Source organism: Panthera leo, chromosome B3 (genome assembly GCF_018350215.1).
Source record: "Panthera leo isolate Ple1 chromosome B3, P.leo_Ple1_pat1.1, whole genome shotgun sequence".
In the NCBI taxonomy this organism is placed as follows: Eukaryota; Metazoa; Chordata; class Mammalia; order Carnivora; family Felidae; genus Panthera; species Panthera leo.
Genome location: NC_056684.1, coordinates 107,686,811 through 107,706,433, shown reverse-complemented (window position 1 = coordinate 107,706,433; position 19,623 = coordinate 107,686,811). Strand labels below are relative to the sequence as shown.

Here is a 19,623-nt window from a genome sequence, read left to right as displayed (position 1 = left end):
ATCACCGCAATAGTTTTTCATATATTTGAAGGTAGTTAGGACATTCTCCTGCCTTTCTCCTCAGGCTCCCCGCTTCGGTTGACATCACTATTGTGTTCCATACTTTTTGCTCCCTTCATCACTCAATTGGCATTCCTCTGAATATGGTGGAGTTTTTTTTTTTTTATCTCCCCATGCTGGTGTCTGGAGCTGAGTCCGGTTTTCTAGGCACAGTCTAATCTTGGCAGAGCTCAGTGGGGCTTATCATTTCCCTCATCTGAGACCCCATGGCTAGGCCTTTGGAGCCTAAGATTACATTTTTATCTTCGTGGCAGCCACAGTACCCTGCTGTTGTATATTCACTGGACTGTAAGCTCCAAGATGGTGGGGTCTGACTTGACTTGGTGTAGTATCCGCATCACTTGGGAAAAGATCTGATTAAATCCCAATCTGTTGAATACATATATTGAATTCATTATTTTCCTCAAATTTTTTACTCATCAAGTCTTAACTCCATCTTGTTCTGACATAGTTTTTTTCAGACTCCAATATAGGCTATATTTATTTTTTTACATTGTTTCTAGCATATAGCTTTGAAAGAATATTGTAGGAATCAAAAAGATGTGTTTAATATGCAGCTCTGATTCTGTCATTCAGTAGCACATATTTCTTAAGCACCTACAATGTGCCAGGTGCCCTGGATAGAATTATGAGGAAGACCAAAGGCCCCCATCCCACCGAGTAGGTTAATTCAGACAAACAGTATAACCTCTCTGGTGCAATCCATGAACGCAAGGATCTTTGGGTGTCTTTTTCACTCTAGTTTTCCCAGCAACGAGACTATGCCTGGCATATAGTCAGTGCTCAAATAAATATCAGTTGAATAAGTAAATGGATCTCTAAGCTATAGCTTGCTCCCCTGTGTCAGAATCTGCTTGGAGGGCAGGTATAGTTTGATAGTAGCTTTTTGTCCCATGGTTTAATTTTTGTATTTTGTCATGATGTTGCTTATTTGTTAAAATGAAAGAAAGCTGTGAAATTTGTCATGCTTACTCTCAAGGGTGTAGAGGTTATCTAAGGTTGTAGAACACTATTCCAGATTACTATCAATGTGTTAATTATCATACTGAGGTTACCATTATCCATTAAATCCAGCTTGGCCACAGGTTACTGAGATTTTTGTTACATATGTTGCTGAAGCTCAAGTATGTGAAACCTATCCTATGCTTCTGATCAACTAGTTTAGAAACCATCCAAGAAAATGAGATTAGACTTTCCAGACTTACTTTTATGAGCCCCTGTACAGTCCTGGGCATGAGTACTCCTGCTGCTCATAAATGACTGCTTAAATAATTCTGTCCTACAATTTTGCCTGTACTTACCTGAATGCTTTATATAATCTCTTTATTTACTTGGACTGCAATTCATTTTATCAATGACTCGGGCAATCTTTTTATCTATGACTTTTGTGAGCTTTTTATCTTGAAAATCACTTTCCACAAGGAAGAAAAGGAAGGAGAGCTGAGAAATCTTCTTCATTCATTGTGCTCTATCATCAGTTTCTAGAAGGGGGCTTATCTTCTAGATCTTGTGCTGATCTTGAGGAAGTCGTTTTTCCTTTCCATGTATGAATAAGTATGAGAAGGCAATTAGGTATGAGAGATTAGTATGTGATTTTAGGGGCAAGTGATCTGTAGGAACATAAAGGGAATTTGGGAGAAGGTGTATGGGTATGCTAGGGTGTGAAAGTTGCACAGAGATGGACAGGGAGGCAATCTGAGTGATGGAGTTTTGTGTGGGCAAGGGCAATGTGGCATTGGCTTCTACTGGTAGAGGCTGATCAACCATACCCTTCTGTTCACCTTTAGTCTTGAGGACACAAGGCTAGAAGAACTTGAGGGATCATCTAGGTTATGACCGGCACTGTCAGGTCAAACAACTACTAGATTATCCCTTGTTTCTAACTGGAAATGTCTCTGAAGAAAATTCCTGTCTCAACCTCTGCAATCCACTTGAATGTTTGACTATACTCAGTGCCTACACAATCTTCACTCTGTCTAGCTGGAATCCTTCTAGCTATGGTCCAAGCCCTTAGAAAAACAAAACCTCTGTGGCATTAGAACTGCCTTCGTGGCATAAGAAAGGCAGCCCTGGGTGGTGTGGAAGGGTATTGTATGAGGACAGGGGTGTACTGCCCAGTTCCTAATAAGAACACACAGGACTTCAGGGTCTCTCATTATGTTAGAAATCATCTTCACAGCTACCTTATTATAGGAAAACAAATCCCTTGGTTCTAGTGGCTTCAAACCCTAAGGGATGCCACGACCTAGGGAACATCTTGAGCACACCTCCTCTTTTCTCTGAACTGGTCCACAGGCATGTTGAGTGTCCAGAGCGTGACCAGCTGGTACTGGTATGGGGCTATAGTCTCTGTTATCAGGAACGAAGGGAGTTAAATGTGCCTTCAGGTTAAATCTGGAAGAACAAAAGAATTCCTGAAAGGTTTGAGGGAGGAGCTACTTGAGGGAAAACCATGGATATACCTTAGCCTCTTTTTTAGAGTGAGCTGCACAATTTCAAGCATGATTCTGCATGCCAATCAGGGCAGGATGAAATCCAAACAGCCTAAAGGAAGTTTTTAAGACTCTCCTGAGAAATTTCTGTAGCCAATAAGTTAGAAAAGTAAAACCCCTCCAACTTGGAGCTGGCCCAGCACCCCTGTCAAGGTGGGGGGATGGGCTGTATGAGGAACACCGGTGTCCCATTCTGCCCATTTTGTGGTAGACCTCCCATGCAACCTTCCTTTGGTCTTCTGGAACCGCTGACCAATAATTGCTAATACTGATTGAGCATGTTCTATGTCCCAGTCCTGGGTTAAGTCCTTGGCATAGACTATTACAGCTAATTTCCGCAGTAATAATTCAAGGCAGGCAGGTGCCATTCTTTTTCACAAATGAGAACACTGAGACCTAGGGAAAAGAACACATTTTCCCCAAAACCTACAGTATGTGGCAACCCAGTGCAGAGGTCCACGCCGTACTCAGGTCAGTACTGTTAACCCCTGGGAGTAGGCAGGATGGCTCTCCCAGGCTGCCTGTGCCAGGGTAAGAGCTGACAGCGTGATGCCGAAGATGGAGACATACATGGGAGAAATACCAAGGTAAAGGCCATTTCTGGGCTCTCAAAGAAATGTGTGAGTCAATTTCATGTAGTCTTGGTGGTTTGAAAACTGTCTCTGTGACTAGTCAAGCTCAAAAAAAAAAATCAAATGCTAGAGGAGGTAAGAAGAGTGTGCAGAATTGATTTCCTCACTGGGGTGAGTGAGGAAGGTGGCAGGAGAGGGGAAGAAACACCTGATGGGGAGAGGAAGTGATGGGGGGCAGCTGGGGCAGGAGGAAGCTGAGGGTGGCACTCTTAGTTTTGGTTCTACTTCACAGGAAGGGAGGGAGACTGCAAACCCCTTGCATAGCTGCACTCTGGTCCACTGTGTCCAGCCTGCAACTCTGTTCAGAGGAACATGTGTCCACAGGGTTCATTTCCACTGCAAATGCCCAGGCTGTTATCTCAGTCTTATCCTCAGATGATGTACAATAAGTTATAGGACCCACTGACTCAGCACCAAGGGCATTTTCATTTTAAGTCAGTACAGCCCGATTAAGCAATCAGGATGACCAAATCTGGGAATAAAGATTACAAAGTTTTATGGTGTTGAGCCACGATAGGGGCAAGGCCAAATCATGTGTGGCTGACATATTTTCAAGGCAACATACACCCAGTTAAGATCAATAAATGATAAATGGTTTTTCTTTCTTTCTTTCTTTCTTTTTTTTTTTTTTTTTATGTTCTTTGCCACCAAGCTCTATCAGCTCTCTGCAGCTGCCAAGGTAGGTTCCACTCTACAAGCCTTCTTCCCAGTGATGCCATGGCGGGGATGCAAGATGTTACTGAAACAAGAGGTGCCTCTGGGGCGGTGGGGAGGGTGGTGAGGAAAGGACTGGAAGCCCCACCAAGGGTCAGAGGTTCCCTAGGGGTTCAGATGGGGTTTATAAGGTTCAGTATGACTCAGACTATTTCCTCCTCAGTAGGGAGGCCCAGACCCTGATTGCATCACTTTGGCCTGCCCCAGGCCCTGTGAGGGGGGATTAGCGGTTCCAGGCCCTTTACATGCAAATCATATAGTCTCCCTGCTGCTAAATGGTTCTGCAGACAGGATGACTAATACTGCCCTGCGCAGCTGGTATTTTATCTAGTGCTCCCTGCTAATTCTGGTTTACACCCTATTTATTTTCAAAACCTCAAAAAGTAGGAAAACTAAAATTGGCCTTAATATAAGACCTTCACCAGTTTGACTAAAAAAGTAGGGATTCTGGAGTTCAACTGCCTGGTTCAAATCCTGACATTAATGCTTTAGCTGTAGGACTTGGGACAAATTCCCTAATCTCTGTGCCTCAATTTCCCTATCTGTACAATGGAGAGTGCCTACCACTTGGGGTACTGAATGAATGAATGCACTTAAAGTGTTTGGAACAGGGCCTCACACAGAACAAATATGAACTAAACGTTAGTCCTTATTAAGTGAAAACCTCTTCTGTAGTCAAAGCAAGTGCTTGTAGTTAGTCTCCTTTTAAAGACTCAAGCCCACATGTCTACTTCAGTGGGGAATAGCTTGGGCAAGTAGGGACACATGGGCATGGGGAGGAGGATGAGCTGGGGAGGACAGGAGGGTGATAAGGCCTGAGGGTTTTTCAAGATTCCTTATCCAAGAGGCAAGATGGTAACCAGAGGGAAGGGTAAATGTGACCTTGTCTTGACCTCCATGCTGTCAGCTGAGCTGGGGGAACGCCGCAGCCCCAGCAGACGCAGCATCTGCTGATCAAGTGGCTTGTGTCCAGTCTATTGCAGGAAGTATGGGCGGGTGACCTTGTGATCCTCAGGATAGAAGATTAAGGAAAATGGATTAAACACGTGAAGGGGAGCCCTAACCCTGGACTTGGAGACTCCTGGTGTTTTAGGTAAATATCCTGTAACTCTTCTCTCTCCCCTCCCATAAAAGAGGGAGGAGGAAGAAGCACTGGAAATCATCTCCTAGCACGATCATTGGTGTTCCATGGGGTAGGCCTGGAGTTAAAAGAATGGACTTAAAGCCAACTATAGGGGAATCCAGGTAGCAGGTTTGAATAGGTTATGAAGAGAAAAGCTGCCGAGTTGATTTCAGACTCACTAAAGAGGACATCTGGGTCCTTGGGCTATAATGGATTTTGTAAACAAACACAGGAAGCATACTTTGTTGATCTTATATCGGTGTGAAATAAAGCCTATTGGGTGGATCATCAGCTCCACACAGCACTAGAAGATTGAGCTGCAATGTAGCCATGAAAGTTCCTGTTCACCCCCCTACCCCTGCAAATAGAAAAATCCCTCCCTTTCCATTAGTCTGTTGGATTAGAACTTCCGAGCTTTGGACTCTAGACTAGATGCATTCCTTTACCAAGTCTGAAACCTTTGGGCAGCCAACTAAACTTCTGAGTCTTTCTCTTATTTGTAAAAGGTCCCATGGTATTCACATTGGAAGTAGTGGTAGAATGACCTGAAGATGTAATGAAATTATGCAGGTTGAGTGTGCCTATGAACTGCTCCGTGCTAAACAAAAGCAAAAGGAGGCTCCTAGCGACTCTATTGATTCAAACGACCTTTTTTAGGGGCGCCTGGGTGTCAGGTAAGCATCGGACTTTGGCTCAGGTCATGATCTCGCAGTTTGGGAGGTCGAGCCCCACATTGGGCTCTGTGCTGACAGCTCAGAGCCTGGAGCCTGCTTCAGATTCCGTGTCTCCATCTCTCTCTGCCTCTCCTCCCCTCTCCCCCCTCCCTCAAAAATAAACATCCTTTTTTAGCTTGCAATATAAATAAAGAGCCCAGGACAGAGATTTTCAATATTGGCTAGCTACCCTTGAGCTGCTCTGTAATTCCTCATCCTGTTTGTAGAGGGAGGCCATGTTCTGGTCAATTTGATGTGGGCCCCTTCATCACTTTCTTCCTTGCTATATTTTCCAGATGGCATATTTATAAGCTAGAAGCGGGCCATTGAACTTGCACTATACTTTCTCATTCACATAAACATTATGCCTAGGCACTAAGATACTGCAGCAATGTTTAGCAGTTATCACCCTGACTCAGAACAGAAGTTTTGGTCAGTAATAGGCTATGTCCACTTAAGGGACACACAAGTTATACTAACCTTTTGTGTATTTGCTTTAAGGACCCTATCCATTCTGCTTAGAACTTTTAATTAGATCTCTCCTCTCCTAGTGGGGATAGGACAAATCCTCCTGGACAAAAAGTTTCCTTTTGCTACAAAATGCGTTTATTTCCAGACAGACAAAATTCTCCAACTGCATATAATGAGTACATAAAGTCCTTCTTTTGATAAATGTCCTTTTATAAGAGCCATTTCTAATTATTAAAATGCATACCAAACATTCGTCTCTTAAAATATAACTTAAATAACCTGCTAATGTAGGAGTCCTGAGTGGCGTGCGATTCTTCACCGAGTTCAGAGCCGTATCCACACGTGGTCCCAAAATGAGATTTCACAAGTTAGCAGGCAGCAAACGTGTCCAGCTCACCTGCTGGTGGGAGGAGTAGTTGCCGTGGTGGCCGCGAGCCCTCTTACGTGGAAAAAGTCATGTGCGGACAAAGAAGCATGATATACGCAATGTGGAGGCGGCATTTCACAGAATGCAAACACCATTCAGGTAAAGAAGTGGACTGGAGAAGGAAAGTTCAGGGAACACAAGTCTGTTTGCATTAGTAGGTGTCATGGCACCGTCTCACTGGGCACTCAATAAATATCCATTAAAGTAAGTATAAGACCTGAAGCTGGAACAGTTGTCTTGGTGCCCATCATCTGTTTTCAAGATAGGGCTTGAAGTTGTTTGACGGATGCTCTTTTGTTTCCTCAGAGTATATCATTCTCTTTGGATAGCCCATTTCCTTATCTTCAAATTCTTGATTAGCATTTACAGACTTCTGGCACACTGCTAGTATTCGGGACTCCCTGGCTTAACGGAGAGCACAGAGTGGTCCATATGAAATCTTGATTTGTCTTTGGAAGTAAAAAGCTGCCGTGGCTCACTTTCTCAGATCTAGGTGATTCTTCACACCTTCTCTTCAGTTGATTCCTTTTGATATCCCAAGCCCAAAGTAGCCATGGAACCTCCTCGGTGGAGCAGATTTCTTCATGAAGTCTCATTCCAGTATCAACTATTTCCAGTACCACGGCTCCCTCAGGACGTGAAAGAGCTGAAGTTCTGTCCTTCAGAGTTTTCCACCCGTTCTCCGAAGGTAAGGTTCTTGTTCTAAGGCTGATACTAGGGAATGCCCCACAAAGGAAATTCCTGGAAAATCTGTATCCCCTTGTGATTCATTCTCTGTAAGGCTAAGGTTGTAATTCTGGAGACACAAAGGAAAAGTTTCTAAATTCATCCTGGTTAATCATAGGAAGATGCCCCTCATCAATTGGGGTTAAAACTGGCTCTTCCTTAATGAAGTCAGGGTCAAAATTACTGACATCTTCTCGGGATTTCTGTCAAAAGGAAACAAGTATTAGTTTGGGGGCACATGAGACTTCCTCATCTTCCCTGGGCCTGTGCCTGTTCCAGGGAGGTCCAAGAATGGCACTGAAACTCTCTCAGTAGCATTATTTACAGTTATGACAGTTATGGCTAAAGAGCACTGTATTGTAATTCTGCTGCACTGTGTATGGTATGGCATTTGGTAACCACCAGTTCACTAACCCCATGAAACTCGTACTGAGGAGGCCGGCCTTAGGTTGGGAGGCAAAACAATTAATTTGGTCACCTGATCCAGGTGTCTCTATCACCCTTTACTCTGCATTTCACTAAGGTGCCACTTCTCAACAGGTCTTGCTGAAGGCCGCACACACTTGGCTGTCAACAGAGTGTAAGTTCACACTTGCCTCACCTATTGTTTATACACAGGGCTATGTGTGTGAAGAGATCTTTCTTGAAAGATGGGCAAGTGCGGAGTTTAGGAAACCACTGCCTCTCCCTTTATTCACCAGTTGGAGCCATGATGCCCTGCTGGCAAAGCCTTCCCTCATCCCCAAGGAGTTGGCAGGGGGAGGCCCATTAAAGGAAGTGGCTTTACGGCTGGGTGTCTGGTGTCCAATCTTATGGGATGTTACAGATTAAGCTAGCTGTGTAGTTGGAAATGTTGATATTTTACATCTTTATAAACCAATGCTGAAAAGATCATTTCTGCCATTCTCTCCTGTCTCAACCCATGGATGAGAAAGAGCTTAGTTCTCCAACCAAGAGCTAGACCACCCTCAGGAATGCTACACGGATCAGCTGCCTTGCTTGGGAAGGTACCCCTGGGGCTGCCAACATTTCTCCAGTCAAAAGGGGTTTGGCCTGAGCTCTGTGCTGCGGTAACTGATACAGGCCCAGGCTCTCCAAGCCAAGGAGCCAGGTTTGGTGAGGTGGGTAGGGCAGTGCTTTACCTACCCTTTCTCCTTCTCTGGGGGCTTGGGAAATCCACCCTAAGGAGCTTGAGGACACTGTAGAGGAACAATAAATTTCTCATTCCAACTTGTTTGGGGAAATCTGGAACATTTCAGGCCTCTTAGACCGCAGAAAGTGCAAACTTTGGTTAAGAGAGGATGGGGCCAGGGCGAGCAAGAGGTGAAAACTTTGAGAGAAGTAACCTGTACAGGGAGAGATGCTGCTTCAAGGGCATACCTCCTTCTGGGTGAGGCTGCCCTGAAAAATGTCAGGTTGTATTTCTGGTTTGGTTATTCCATAGGGGACCATCCCATTGCTCAACAGATTCTTAAAGACATTTGAAGAAAAAGTCTACTCTGCAGGTCTTGGACACTTACGATTCTGGGTCTAAAAGGTGGTTCTACTTGGCGATGGTTCAGCTGGGCCCAGTCGATTTCCTTAAAGAAAGGATGCCTCAGGATGGCATGCTCACCACCCTGAGTCAGGCTGCCTAGGCGCATGGTGGGGTTCTTGGTCATGAACTGAAAGGGGGAGAAAGAGAGTCAATCATTCAATAATCTACAACAAGTATGACACAAGATGGTAGGCATCAGTTCTGGCAGAGGAGCCCATGTGAGGCCTTCTGGCTGATCTTGCTTAACAAGCTGAATTTTCCATTATGGGCAGGACAGCCAACATGAATCATCCCTTAAGGCGCAATTGCTTGTGTGTATTTATGGCCTTCGCCACTTCCATTTCAGACGTGGCCACTAAAATAAAGCTGAAGGGTCCAGTTTTCTTTACTGTAAATACCATGTATTTTTCTTTCCCTTTTAAAAAGACTCTTTATAAAATAGTGTGCCCTTCTCCCACACTGCAGTTGTAGACAACCCACAGCTTATGAATAGGGCTACTTTTGAAAACAGCTGTGCCATTTTTTGAGGCCCTGACGAGTCGGCCAGGATTCCCGCTCTCTGACAAGACCACAGGGAGAAGAGGGAGAGTCATTCTTTTGAAGACCTGTGGGAAGAAGCTGTGAGAGTTTAAAAAAAAACTAAAGTTGGCCACTTTTCTTTATGCAACAAAGATGCTCCTTTTCCTCCTGCCCATTTTGAAATGTTTAATGATTCAGAATCCTACTTAGACCATTTAAGCAATGTGTGTATAATAGGTGTGTGTATATATATATATATATATATATATATATATATCATATATATACCTGGATCATATATATATAATTACATATGATATATATGATATATATGTGATACACACACACACACACACACATATATATATCTATTATAATCCTTTGCATATCAACTGGGAAGCTCCCTTGAGGCTGAGCCCCTGTCAAGGTATTTGGAACTAAGTCTACTTTGACAAAAAGGCCAGTAAGGTGTTCTGATCATGTCTTAACCAAGAATTTGTACAGGAGAACTCAGCTTTTCAGGGCCAGAATGTGATTTTTTATTTTAAAGACACATAAGATAATTTAACTTTGTGTTTTCAAAATAAAAGTTGCCTTGGATTAAAAAGTGTTGTTTTAAAATTTAAATCAAGTTGTCTTTAAGAACACCCCCAAACACTGCTTTCCAAATTTGATTTGTGAGCACAAAAGTAATGCTGTGTTCATACAACTTGCTTTAGAGTGGAATTTCTAGAGTAAATGAAAAGCCAATCTTGTTGAAGGTGTGCAGACATGAAAAGGTAGTGTTTGGAGGTGGCCATCCCTGCTAGGCCAGGTGTCCAAAGCTGCAACGCATCCAGTGTTGGTTTGAATAAAAATGGAGGGAGAAGGCTGTAAAAAGCCCTAAGCAAATCTGACCGGACAGACCTCTGAAGAAAATTTTAAAAAGCCCACCAAGGGAGCTAATAAAAAAATGCAGATGCTGATGGGGTCTAATAGCTTTTCCTCTCTTCTACTGACAATGAATGCAAGGCCATTGGTGATGGTGGACTGTAGGGGAAACCCGAAAGGAAAAGGGGCTTTCAGAGCTACACTGATCCAATTGGGGCAGTTAGCACTCCAGGCATGTACAGTGGTCAATGTGGATTTAGGAAGTACATGTCTCATAAATAGCTCAGTTCTGTAAAAGTGAGGTCTTCATGCTGCCTGGGTTCTCGTGGCTCAGCCTGTGCATTCAGAAAGGAAGGGGAAAATATATACACAAGAAAAAAGGAGTAGGTTCCCTCCTTAGGAACATTAATGGGATACAATCCCTGATGGAGTAGGCATCTATTTGAAGAGCTAATTTACAAGGATGGTAAAACAGACTCAGATGGCTTGTGGGAAATTCCCAGGCCTGCCAATGATGAGTGCAGAGGGCATCTTGTGTGTGGGTACAACTTGTTCTTCTGGACAAGAGGAACAGTGCATGGCTCTCAATGCCAGGGTGGCAAAAGCCCAGTGACCATTCTTCCTTGCCCTTGGCACTGAAGCCAAGCTTCCAAGGGATACTGTGGAAAGGAACTCCGTGAGGGAAAATAAACCAAATCACAACTGTTCTTCCTCTAAAAATGGAAATGGAGGCAGTCAGAATAATCCTTTCACTAGCTTGATACTTTCTCTTAGGTTCTGGGAAGTCCTGAATAACCAAGCAGTTTTATTTTGACTTTTAATATACTGTCCTAAGCCCTTTAGATACAGCTATTCTACACTTAAAAGGGGATCCATTTACAAAGGTTTACATGGTGTCTACTGTATGCAAGGCAGTGACCTAGCTATTGTGGGGATATAGATGACAAAGACAGTGTCTCCCCATGAGGAGCTGATGAAGTGGGGAAGAGGCCAGAAAAGTTTATGGGCAATCACAACTGGGTGGAATGAAAAGAGCAGACTGTGTAGGAGCTTGGAAGAAGGGGTCTGGTCATGAGAAGGCAAGTAATGGCCTCATGGAAGAGGTAGCTATTTGCTGAGAGAGGAGGTAGATGAATAGAAGGAATGCAGGCATGAACAAAGATGACAGTTGCTCCCAGGAGCCAGCACAGGTACATGCAAACACCTGGTATGCTGCAGTATGACTGGTGCATTGGGGTGGTTGAAGATCTGGGAGAGGGGCAGCCCATTGGAGTCACCAACATCCTATGGAAAGATGAGTGGTAAGAGCTGGCCAGTGAGGTAGGAGATGACTCTAGCCACAGTGGACTGAATCAGTCAACGAAGAGATAAGAGATGGTAGGTGAACAGTGAAGAGGTTGAGAAAATAGCTGAGAAGACTGGACAAGTTCAGAAACTAGAAAGGTTTCTGGTTAGTGGCAAGGAAAAGTTAGGAGCAAGTCCTAGTAGGCTTGTGGAAGAATGGACACAATCCCACACTTGTTGGCCTTGCAGTGAAGGGGCAAACAGGAGTGCAGGGTCACAAGGTCTGCTCTGGCTGCCTGATGGAGGGGTAGTATTGGATAGCAGAGATAGGTAATGAAAGAAAGGCAATAGATTGTGGGTAGTATTAATAGAAATAGTAACAGCAGTAACAGTATTAACAGCAGTATTTGGGGGGAATGAAACAAAACCAGCATTTCTCAAGACCTAACAGTGTGCAGATCTGGGAGGCTGAGCTCAGCTTTGCATTTGAGGTATTCAGACATCCCCAGGAGATGACTAGTCCTGTAAATCCAGGATTCAGGCCAGGATTAGAGCTCTAACTCCCTGAGACCTCAACATTTGGTGTGAGGGCAAGAGATGAAAGGGTAGGCAAGATTGTGGAGAAGGAGAGAGAGAGTATAGCTGTAAGACCAGCCCCAGGCCTCAGACCTCTTACTTGGCTCACACGACAGGTTTTAAAATAATTTTAATTACTTGTCAAATATTTAAAAACTAGGAAATGTCAACTTTAAAGTCAAGTTTTCCAATTTCTCTTGGAAAATAGGATGTTCTGGAACACTAAACCCGTACTTCTTGATATAAATGGCCTAGAGTCTAGCAGTAGCTGCTTTTTTTTTTTTTTTTTTTTTTTGTGGAGCATATGATCCTTAGCCACATGTCCCACCATTCCCTATTGCCTCACCCTAGCTGGCTTCACTCACGGACTCTATATGGCTCTGAGACCTGGCATAGGGATAGAAAAAATGCTGGGGTGGGGCTTCTGGTCCAAGATGGCAACATAGGAAGACCGTGAACTGACCTCATCCATGGACATACCAAATCTACACCTATCAAAGCAATTCCTCCTGAAGAGAAACTGAGGACTGACCAGCTTCTGCACAATAAAAGATCAAAACATGATAACATAATAAAGGGAATACCCAATGGTGCAAACTACAGTGGGGAAAAATAGTTATGGAGGGACTTTGGGTAGATTCAACTGCCCTGAAGCACTGAAAAAAACACCATTTTAAAGCACAACTAGAATATAAAGCATTCAGCCCTAGAACCCTGACAAATGGCAAAACACAAAATCTCCCCAGGTTGGAGGGGCTGGTGTGTGTTATTCACAATCCCTTTATAACTTGGTAACATGGAGAGCAAGGTCCAGTGTCTTAGTGAACCTTCTACTTCAGTGAGCCCCAGGCCTCTAGCCCACACCAGCCCCAGCTATCACACCAAGGTGGCCCCAGAATGGTGTATATCAGGATGCTTCTGGTCAGCACTCACTATAGATCTAGAACAGGATAAAGCAAAGCCCCCCAAGCTTAACAGCAAAAAGAAAAATGAATTAAAAAAAAGATGAAGGAATCTCTTGGATAACATCAAACAAACATTTGCATAATAGGGGTCCCAGAAGAAGAGAAGAGAGAGAGAAATGGGCAGAAACTTGTTTGAAGAAATAGTTGAAATAGTTGAAAACTTTCCTAACCTGGGAAAAAACCTAGACATCCAGGTTCAGGAAGCACAGAGAGCTGCAAACAAGATGAACCCAAGAAGAACCCATGATGTGTCACATCATGACACATAATAATTAAAATGTCAAGGATTAAAGATAGAGAATTGAAAAAGTAGCAAGAGAGAAGCAACTAGTTAATTACATGAGGCTATCAGCTGGTTTTTTTAGCAGAAAGTTTCCAGACCAGAAGGGAGTAGCATGATAGATTCATAGTGCCAAGAGATAAAAACCTAAAACCAAGAATACTCTAAACATCAAGATTCCTGATCTCTTCAATTCTGAATGGTAATTTTCCAAATAAAAGTTAAAGGAGTTCATCAACATTAAACTGGCCTTCTAAGAAACATTAAAGGGACTACTTTTTTGGGGGTGGGGGAGAGAGGGGGGAGAGAATCTTAAGCAGGTTCCATGCCCAGCGTGGAGCCAGATGTAGGGTTTGATCCCATGACCCCAGTATCATGACCTGAAGTGAAATCAAGAATCAGATGCTTAACTGATTGAGTCAACAAGGCACCCTGAGGGACTTCTTTAAGTGCAAAACAAAAGGCCATAATTAGAATAAAATTATAAATAAAAGTAATGTAAAATATGACATATACATAAAACATGGAGCAGGGAGTGAAAAAAAAGTTTTTAGAATATGTCTGAACTTAAGTGACCATCAACTGCATATGGAACTCTGTATATTTAGGATGTTATATCAGCCTCATGGGTAACCACAAACCCAAAACCTATAATAGATACACAAAAAATAAAGATAAATAAAGCCAAGCAGTGTATAATACTTGAAATCATCAATCACAAGTTAAGAGAGTAAGAAGGAAAAGAGTAGAACTACAAAGACAACCAGAAAACAATGAACAAATGGCAAAAAGATACATACCTATCAAGAATCACTTTAAATGGTCTAAATGCTGTAATCAAAAGAAATAGGTCTTGTTTTCTTATCCATTCTGCTGTCCTATGTGCTGCCTACAAAAGACTCACTTCAGAACTAAAAATACATGCAGACTGAAAGTGAGAGGAAGGAAAAAGAGTTCCATGCCAAAGAAAGTGAAGAAAAAAAGCAATACTTTTGTCAGCCAAATAGACTTTAAAACAAACGTTGCAACACAAGACAAAGAAGGGCATTACATAATCATGGAGGGATCAAGCCAACAACAGGGTAGGACAATTGTAAATATCTATGCACCCAACATTGAAGCACCTAAATACATCAAATGTTAACAGATATAAAAGGATAAATTGACAGTAATACAATGATGGTGGGGGACTTTAGCACCTCACTTATATGAATGGCTAGATCAGGCAGAAAATCAATAATAAAACAATGTTTTTGAAATGATACATTAGACCAGATGGACTTGATGGAGATATATATATATATATATATATATATATATATATATATATATATACACACACCATTCCATCCCCAAACGACAGAAGACACTCTTTTCAGGTACATATAGAACATTCTCCAGGGTAAATCACATGTTAGGCCACAGTACAAGTCTTAATAAATTTAAGAAGATTAAAATCATATTGTGCAACTTTCCTGACCACACCAGTATGAAACTAGCAATCACAAGAAAAAAATGGAAAAAACACAAACATGTCAAGGCTAAACAACATACTACTAAGCAACCTATGGGTTAAAGAAGAAATAAAAAAAAAAAAATACATGAAGACAAAAATAAAAACACAATAGTCCAAAATGGGCCACAGCAAATGCAGTTCCAAGAGGGAAATTGATAGCAATACAGGCCTACCTCAAGAAAAATCTCAAGCAATCTAACCTTACACCTAAAGGAACTAGAAAAAGAACAAAGTCCAAAGTTAGTAGAAGGAAGTTAATAAGATCTGAGAACAGAAATGAAAAAAAAACATAGACTAAAAAAACAATGAAACCAAGAGCTGGTTCTTTGAAAAAATAAAATTGATCAACCTTTAGCTAGACTCATAAAGGAAAAACAGAGGACCCAAATAAATCAGAAATGAGAGAGAAGTAACAACTGACACCACATAAATACAAAGAATCAGGCTACTACAAAAAATAATATGCCAACAAACTGGACAACTTAGAAGAAAGACATGGATAAATTCCTAGAAACATAATCTTCCAAAACTCAACCTGGAATAGAAAATCTGAACAGACCAATTATTAGTAATGAAGTTGAATCAGTAATCAAAAAGCTTCCAACAAACAAAACTTCAGGACCAGATGGCTTCACATGTGAATTCTACCAAACATTTAAAGAAAGTGTAATACCAGGGTGCCTCAGTGGCTCGGTCTGTTAAACATCCAACTTTGGCTTAGGTCATGATCTCATGGTTTGTGAGTTCGAGCCCCGTATTGGGCTCTGTGCTGACAGCTCAGAGCCTGGAGCCTGCTTCAGATTCTGTGTCTCCTCCTCTCTCTGCACCTCCCATGCTCATGCTCTGACTTTCTGTCTCTCAATAATAAATAAATGTTAAGAATTAAAAAAAAAAAAAAAGAAAATGTAATACCTCTTTTTCTCAAACTATTCCATAAAATAGAAGAAGGAAAGCTTCCAAATACATTCTCTGAGGCCAGCATTACCCAGATACCATAACAAACAAAGATGCAGCAGTCCTATAATAACAAAATATTAGCAAACTACATTCAACAATCCATTGAAAAAATCATTGATCACAATCAAACTGTATTTATTCTGGAGATGTAAAGATGGGTCAATATTTGTAAATTAATATGATACATTAACAACGTGAAAACTAAAATTCATATCCTCTCAAAAGAGGCACAAAAGCATCTGACAAAATTCAACATTCATTCATGATAAAAACCCTCAGCAAAGTGGGTTTAGATCTAGGCAACATACCTCAACAAAATAAAGGCCATATATGAAAAACCCACAGCTAACATCAAGTCAAGGGGAAAAAACAGGGCTTTTCCTCTAAGATCAGGAACAAGACAAGAATGTCCACTCTCACCACCTTCATAGTACTGAAAATCCTAGCTACAGTAATTTTCAAGAAAAATAAATAAAATGCATCCAAATTGGCAAGGAATAAGTTAAACTGTCACTATTTGCAGATGACATGATACTATACATAGTCTTCAGGGCTAAAAACTCCACCAAAAAAAAAACTATGAAAAATAATAAATTCAGTAAAGTTGCAGGATACAAAATTAACACAGAGAAATATGCTGGCATTTCTATATACTAATAACAAAGTAGCAGAAAGAGAAATTAAGAAAACAATTCCAAGGGCACCTGAGTGGCTCAGTCAGTTAAGGGTCCAACTTTGGCTCAGGTCACGATCTGGCAGTTCATGGGTTCGAGCTCCATGTCAGGCTCTGTGCTGACAGCTCAGGGCCTGGAGCTTGCTTCAGATTCTGTGTCTCCCTCTCTCTCTGCCTCTCCCTGACTCATGCTCTGTGTCTCAAAAGTAAATAAACATTTACAAACTTAAAAAAATTACATTCCAGTTACCATTTCATCAAAAAGAATACAATCACTAGGAATAAACTTAACCAAGGAAGTTAAAGATCTGTATTCTGAAAAGCATAAAATATTGATGAAAGAAACTGAAGACCCCGCAAACAAATGGAAAGACATTCCACGCTCATTGATTGGACTAAGAACTAACATTGTTAAAATGTCCATACTACCCAGAGCAACCTACAGATTCGATAAAATCTCTATCAAAATACTAATAGTATTATTTTACAGAACTAAAACAAATAATCCTAAAGTTTGTATGGAACCACAAAAGACCCTGGATAGCCACAGCAATATTGAGAAAGACAAAGCTGGAAGTATCACAATCCCAAATTCCAAGGTACACTGCAAAGCCGTTGTAATTAAAACAGTATGGTACTGGCACAGAAACAGACACATGCTTCAGTAGGACAGAAAAGAGAGCACAGAAACCCATGCTTAGTTGATCAATTAATCTATGACAAAGGAGTAGCACAATAGGGAAAAGACGGTCTCTTTAATGGTACTGGGGATACTGGATAGCTACATTCAAAAGAATAAAACTGGACCACCTTCATACATCATATGCAAAAATAAACTCAAAATGGGTTAAAGACCTAAATGTAAGACCTGAAACCATAAAATTCCTAGAAAAAAAAACATAGGTAGTAATCTCTTTGACACTGGCCTTAGCAACATTTTTCTAGATATGTCTCCTCAGGCAAGGGAAACAAAAGCAAAAATAAATTATTAAGACTACATAAAAATAAAAAGTTTTTTCACAATGAAGAGAACCATCAACGAAACAAAAAGTCAACCTACCAAATGGGAGAAGATATCTGCAAATGACATATCCAATAAGGGGTTAAGATCTCAACTGTAGAAAGAACTTACACAACCCAACCTCAGAAAACAAATAGTCCAATTAAAAATGAGCTGAGAACCTGAACAGACATTTCTCCAAAGACCTACAGATGGCTAACAGTCACATGAAAATATGCTCAACATCACTCATCATCAGGGAAACGCAACTCAAACCCACGAACTATCACCTTTCACCTAGTCAGACTGGCTAGAATCAAAAACACAAGAAATAAGTGCTGGCAAGGATGTGGAGAAAAAGGAACACTCATGCACTGTTGGTGGGAATGTAAACTGGTGTAGCCCATGTGGAAAAAACAGTATGGAGGTTCCTCAAGAAATCAAAAATAGAAATACCATATAACTCAGTAATTCTACTTCTGGGTATTTACCCAAAGGAAACAAAAACACTAATTCATAAAGATACATGCCAGCTCTGTGTTTATAGCAGCAATAGAAACAATAGCAAAGATACGGAAGCAACCCAAGTGGCCACTGAGATTAACAGATCAGGAAGAAGTGGTACAATGTACAATGGAACATTACTCAGCCATAAAAAGAATAAGACCTTGCCATCTCTGACAACATGGATGGACCTGTAAGGTATTATGCTAAGTAAATAAGTCAGAGAAAGGCGAATACCATATGATTTCAGCTATATGTGGAATCTAAAAATTAAAACAAAAAACAGAAACAGAACCCAAAATACAGAGAACAAACTGATGGTTACCAGAGGGGAGGCTGGGTCGGGGGGGGGTGGGTGGCGGGCAAAATGGGTGAAGGCTAGTGGGATATATGGAATGAATAAGTCACAGTGATAAAAGGTACAGCACAGGGACCCTAATGAATGGTACTGTAATAGCAGTGTATGGTGACAGGTGGTAGCTAACCTTGTGGTGAGCATATCATAACACAGACTTCTCAAATCACTATGTGGTACACGTGAAATTAATGTAACATTGAAAAAAAAAAAAAAAAAGGGAGGATGAATGAAACAGAAACCAGGACAGGGACCATCCCAAGGTGGAGATTATAGTCCCTTCATGACCAACCCTCCAAAGATGCAAAGAGGTGTATAGGGTTGGGGATAGAGGGGACTTGTTGCTCTAGGCCAGGAACAGGACTCTCCCTAAACACTGTATTCCCGCTGCTGCGAACAGCAATGGCATAATTCTTTTGCAGAAAACTTCCTTTGTTTGCTTATGTCCCTAATGGGATTCAAATACCAAACAAATTAGCAACAATGTTGTTTGGAGCAATGTCTATCCACACCTAAGGTCATACTTAAACTTGCCTCAACTGATCTTTTCCCGACTGTGGTCCAAATGAGAAAGTCAGCCAAGGAGGAAAATAAAGTGACTTCATGAAAGATTATGGACACATTTACTAAAGGAAACAGGATATTTTCTAGGGTCAATAGAAGCACTTTATAAGCTGCAAAGAGTGAGTGAAGAGGCCAGGGTGGAAAATCTGATTCCACCCCAAATCTAACTGTCAAAGTAACTGGAGAATAGGGACAGGAGGGGGGTCAAGACTGGATGGTTTCATTGATATTCCCCTTCCTTCTGGAGTCCTCATTAAAGTGGAATTTAACTAGAGGATACCGAAGCAACCAGAGCTACATCTGCCCTGAGAATGAGAGAGTTAACAGTTCTTTCAAGGCTGCAGAGAAGGCAAGACTACAGGGGAAAACAGTCACCTGTCCTCCTGAAGGTAGCTCTACAGTGAAGTGTAAGCAGTTTAGGCCAGGTTTGTACCAGAATGTCCTGGGAAGCCTCCTGCACACCAAGGAAGGATATATGAAGGGTAGAAGAGCTCCTCTGATAACGCACAGGGGTTAACTGGTTAGGCTCTGCAGTTCAACTCCTTGTGTTTGTATACCAATTCTACCACTAATGAGCTGTGTGACCTTGTATAAATTTATTAACTTCTCTGGGCCTCAGATTCCTCAACTATAAAATGGAGATTTTCCTGTACTTCATAAGGTTG

The 19,623-nt window shown here is 41.7% G+C and overlaps 1 protein-coding gene across 1 annotated transcript in view; it reads right to left on the bottom strand.

The window, feature by feature from the left end:
- Positions 1-5,914: 5,914 nt before the first annotated feature.
- PRKCH (protein kinase C eta) overlaps positions 5,915-19,623 on the bottom strand; it is a 230,632-nt gene continuing 216,923 nt past the window's right edge. The window contains exons 13-14 of the mRNA XM_042943436.1: positions 8,879-9,022; positions 5,915-7,561 (exon numbers count right to left, since the gene is read on the bottom strand). Coding sequence (XP_042799370.1) covers positions 7,415-7,561; positions 8,879-9,022 — 291 coding nt within the window. The 3' untranslated portion in view covers positions 5,915-7,414. The remainder of the gene's footprint in view (positions 7,562-8,878; positions 9,023-19,623) is intronic.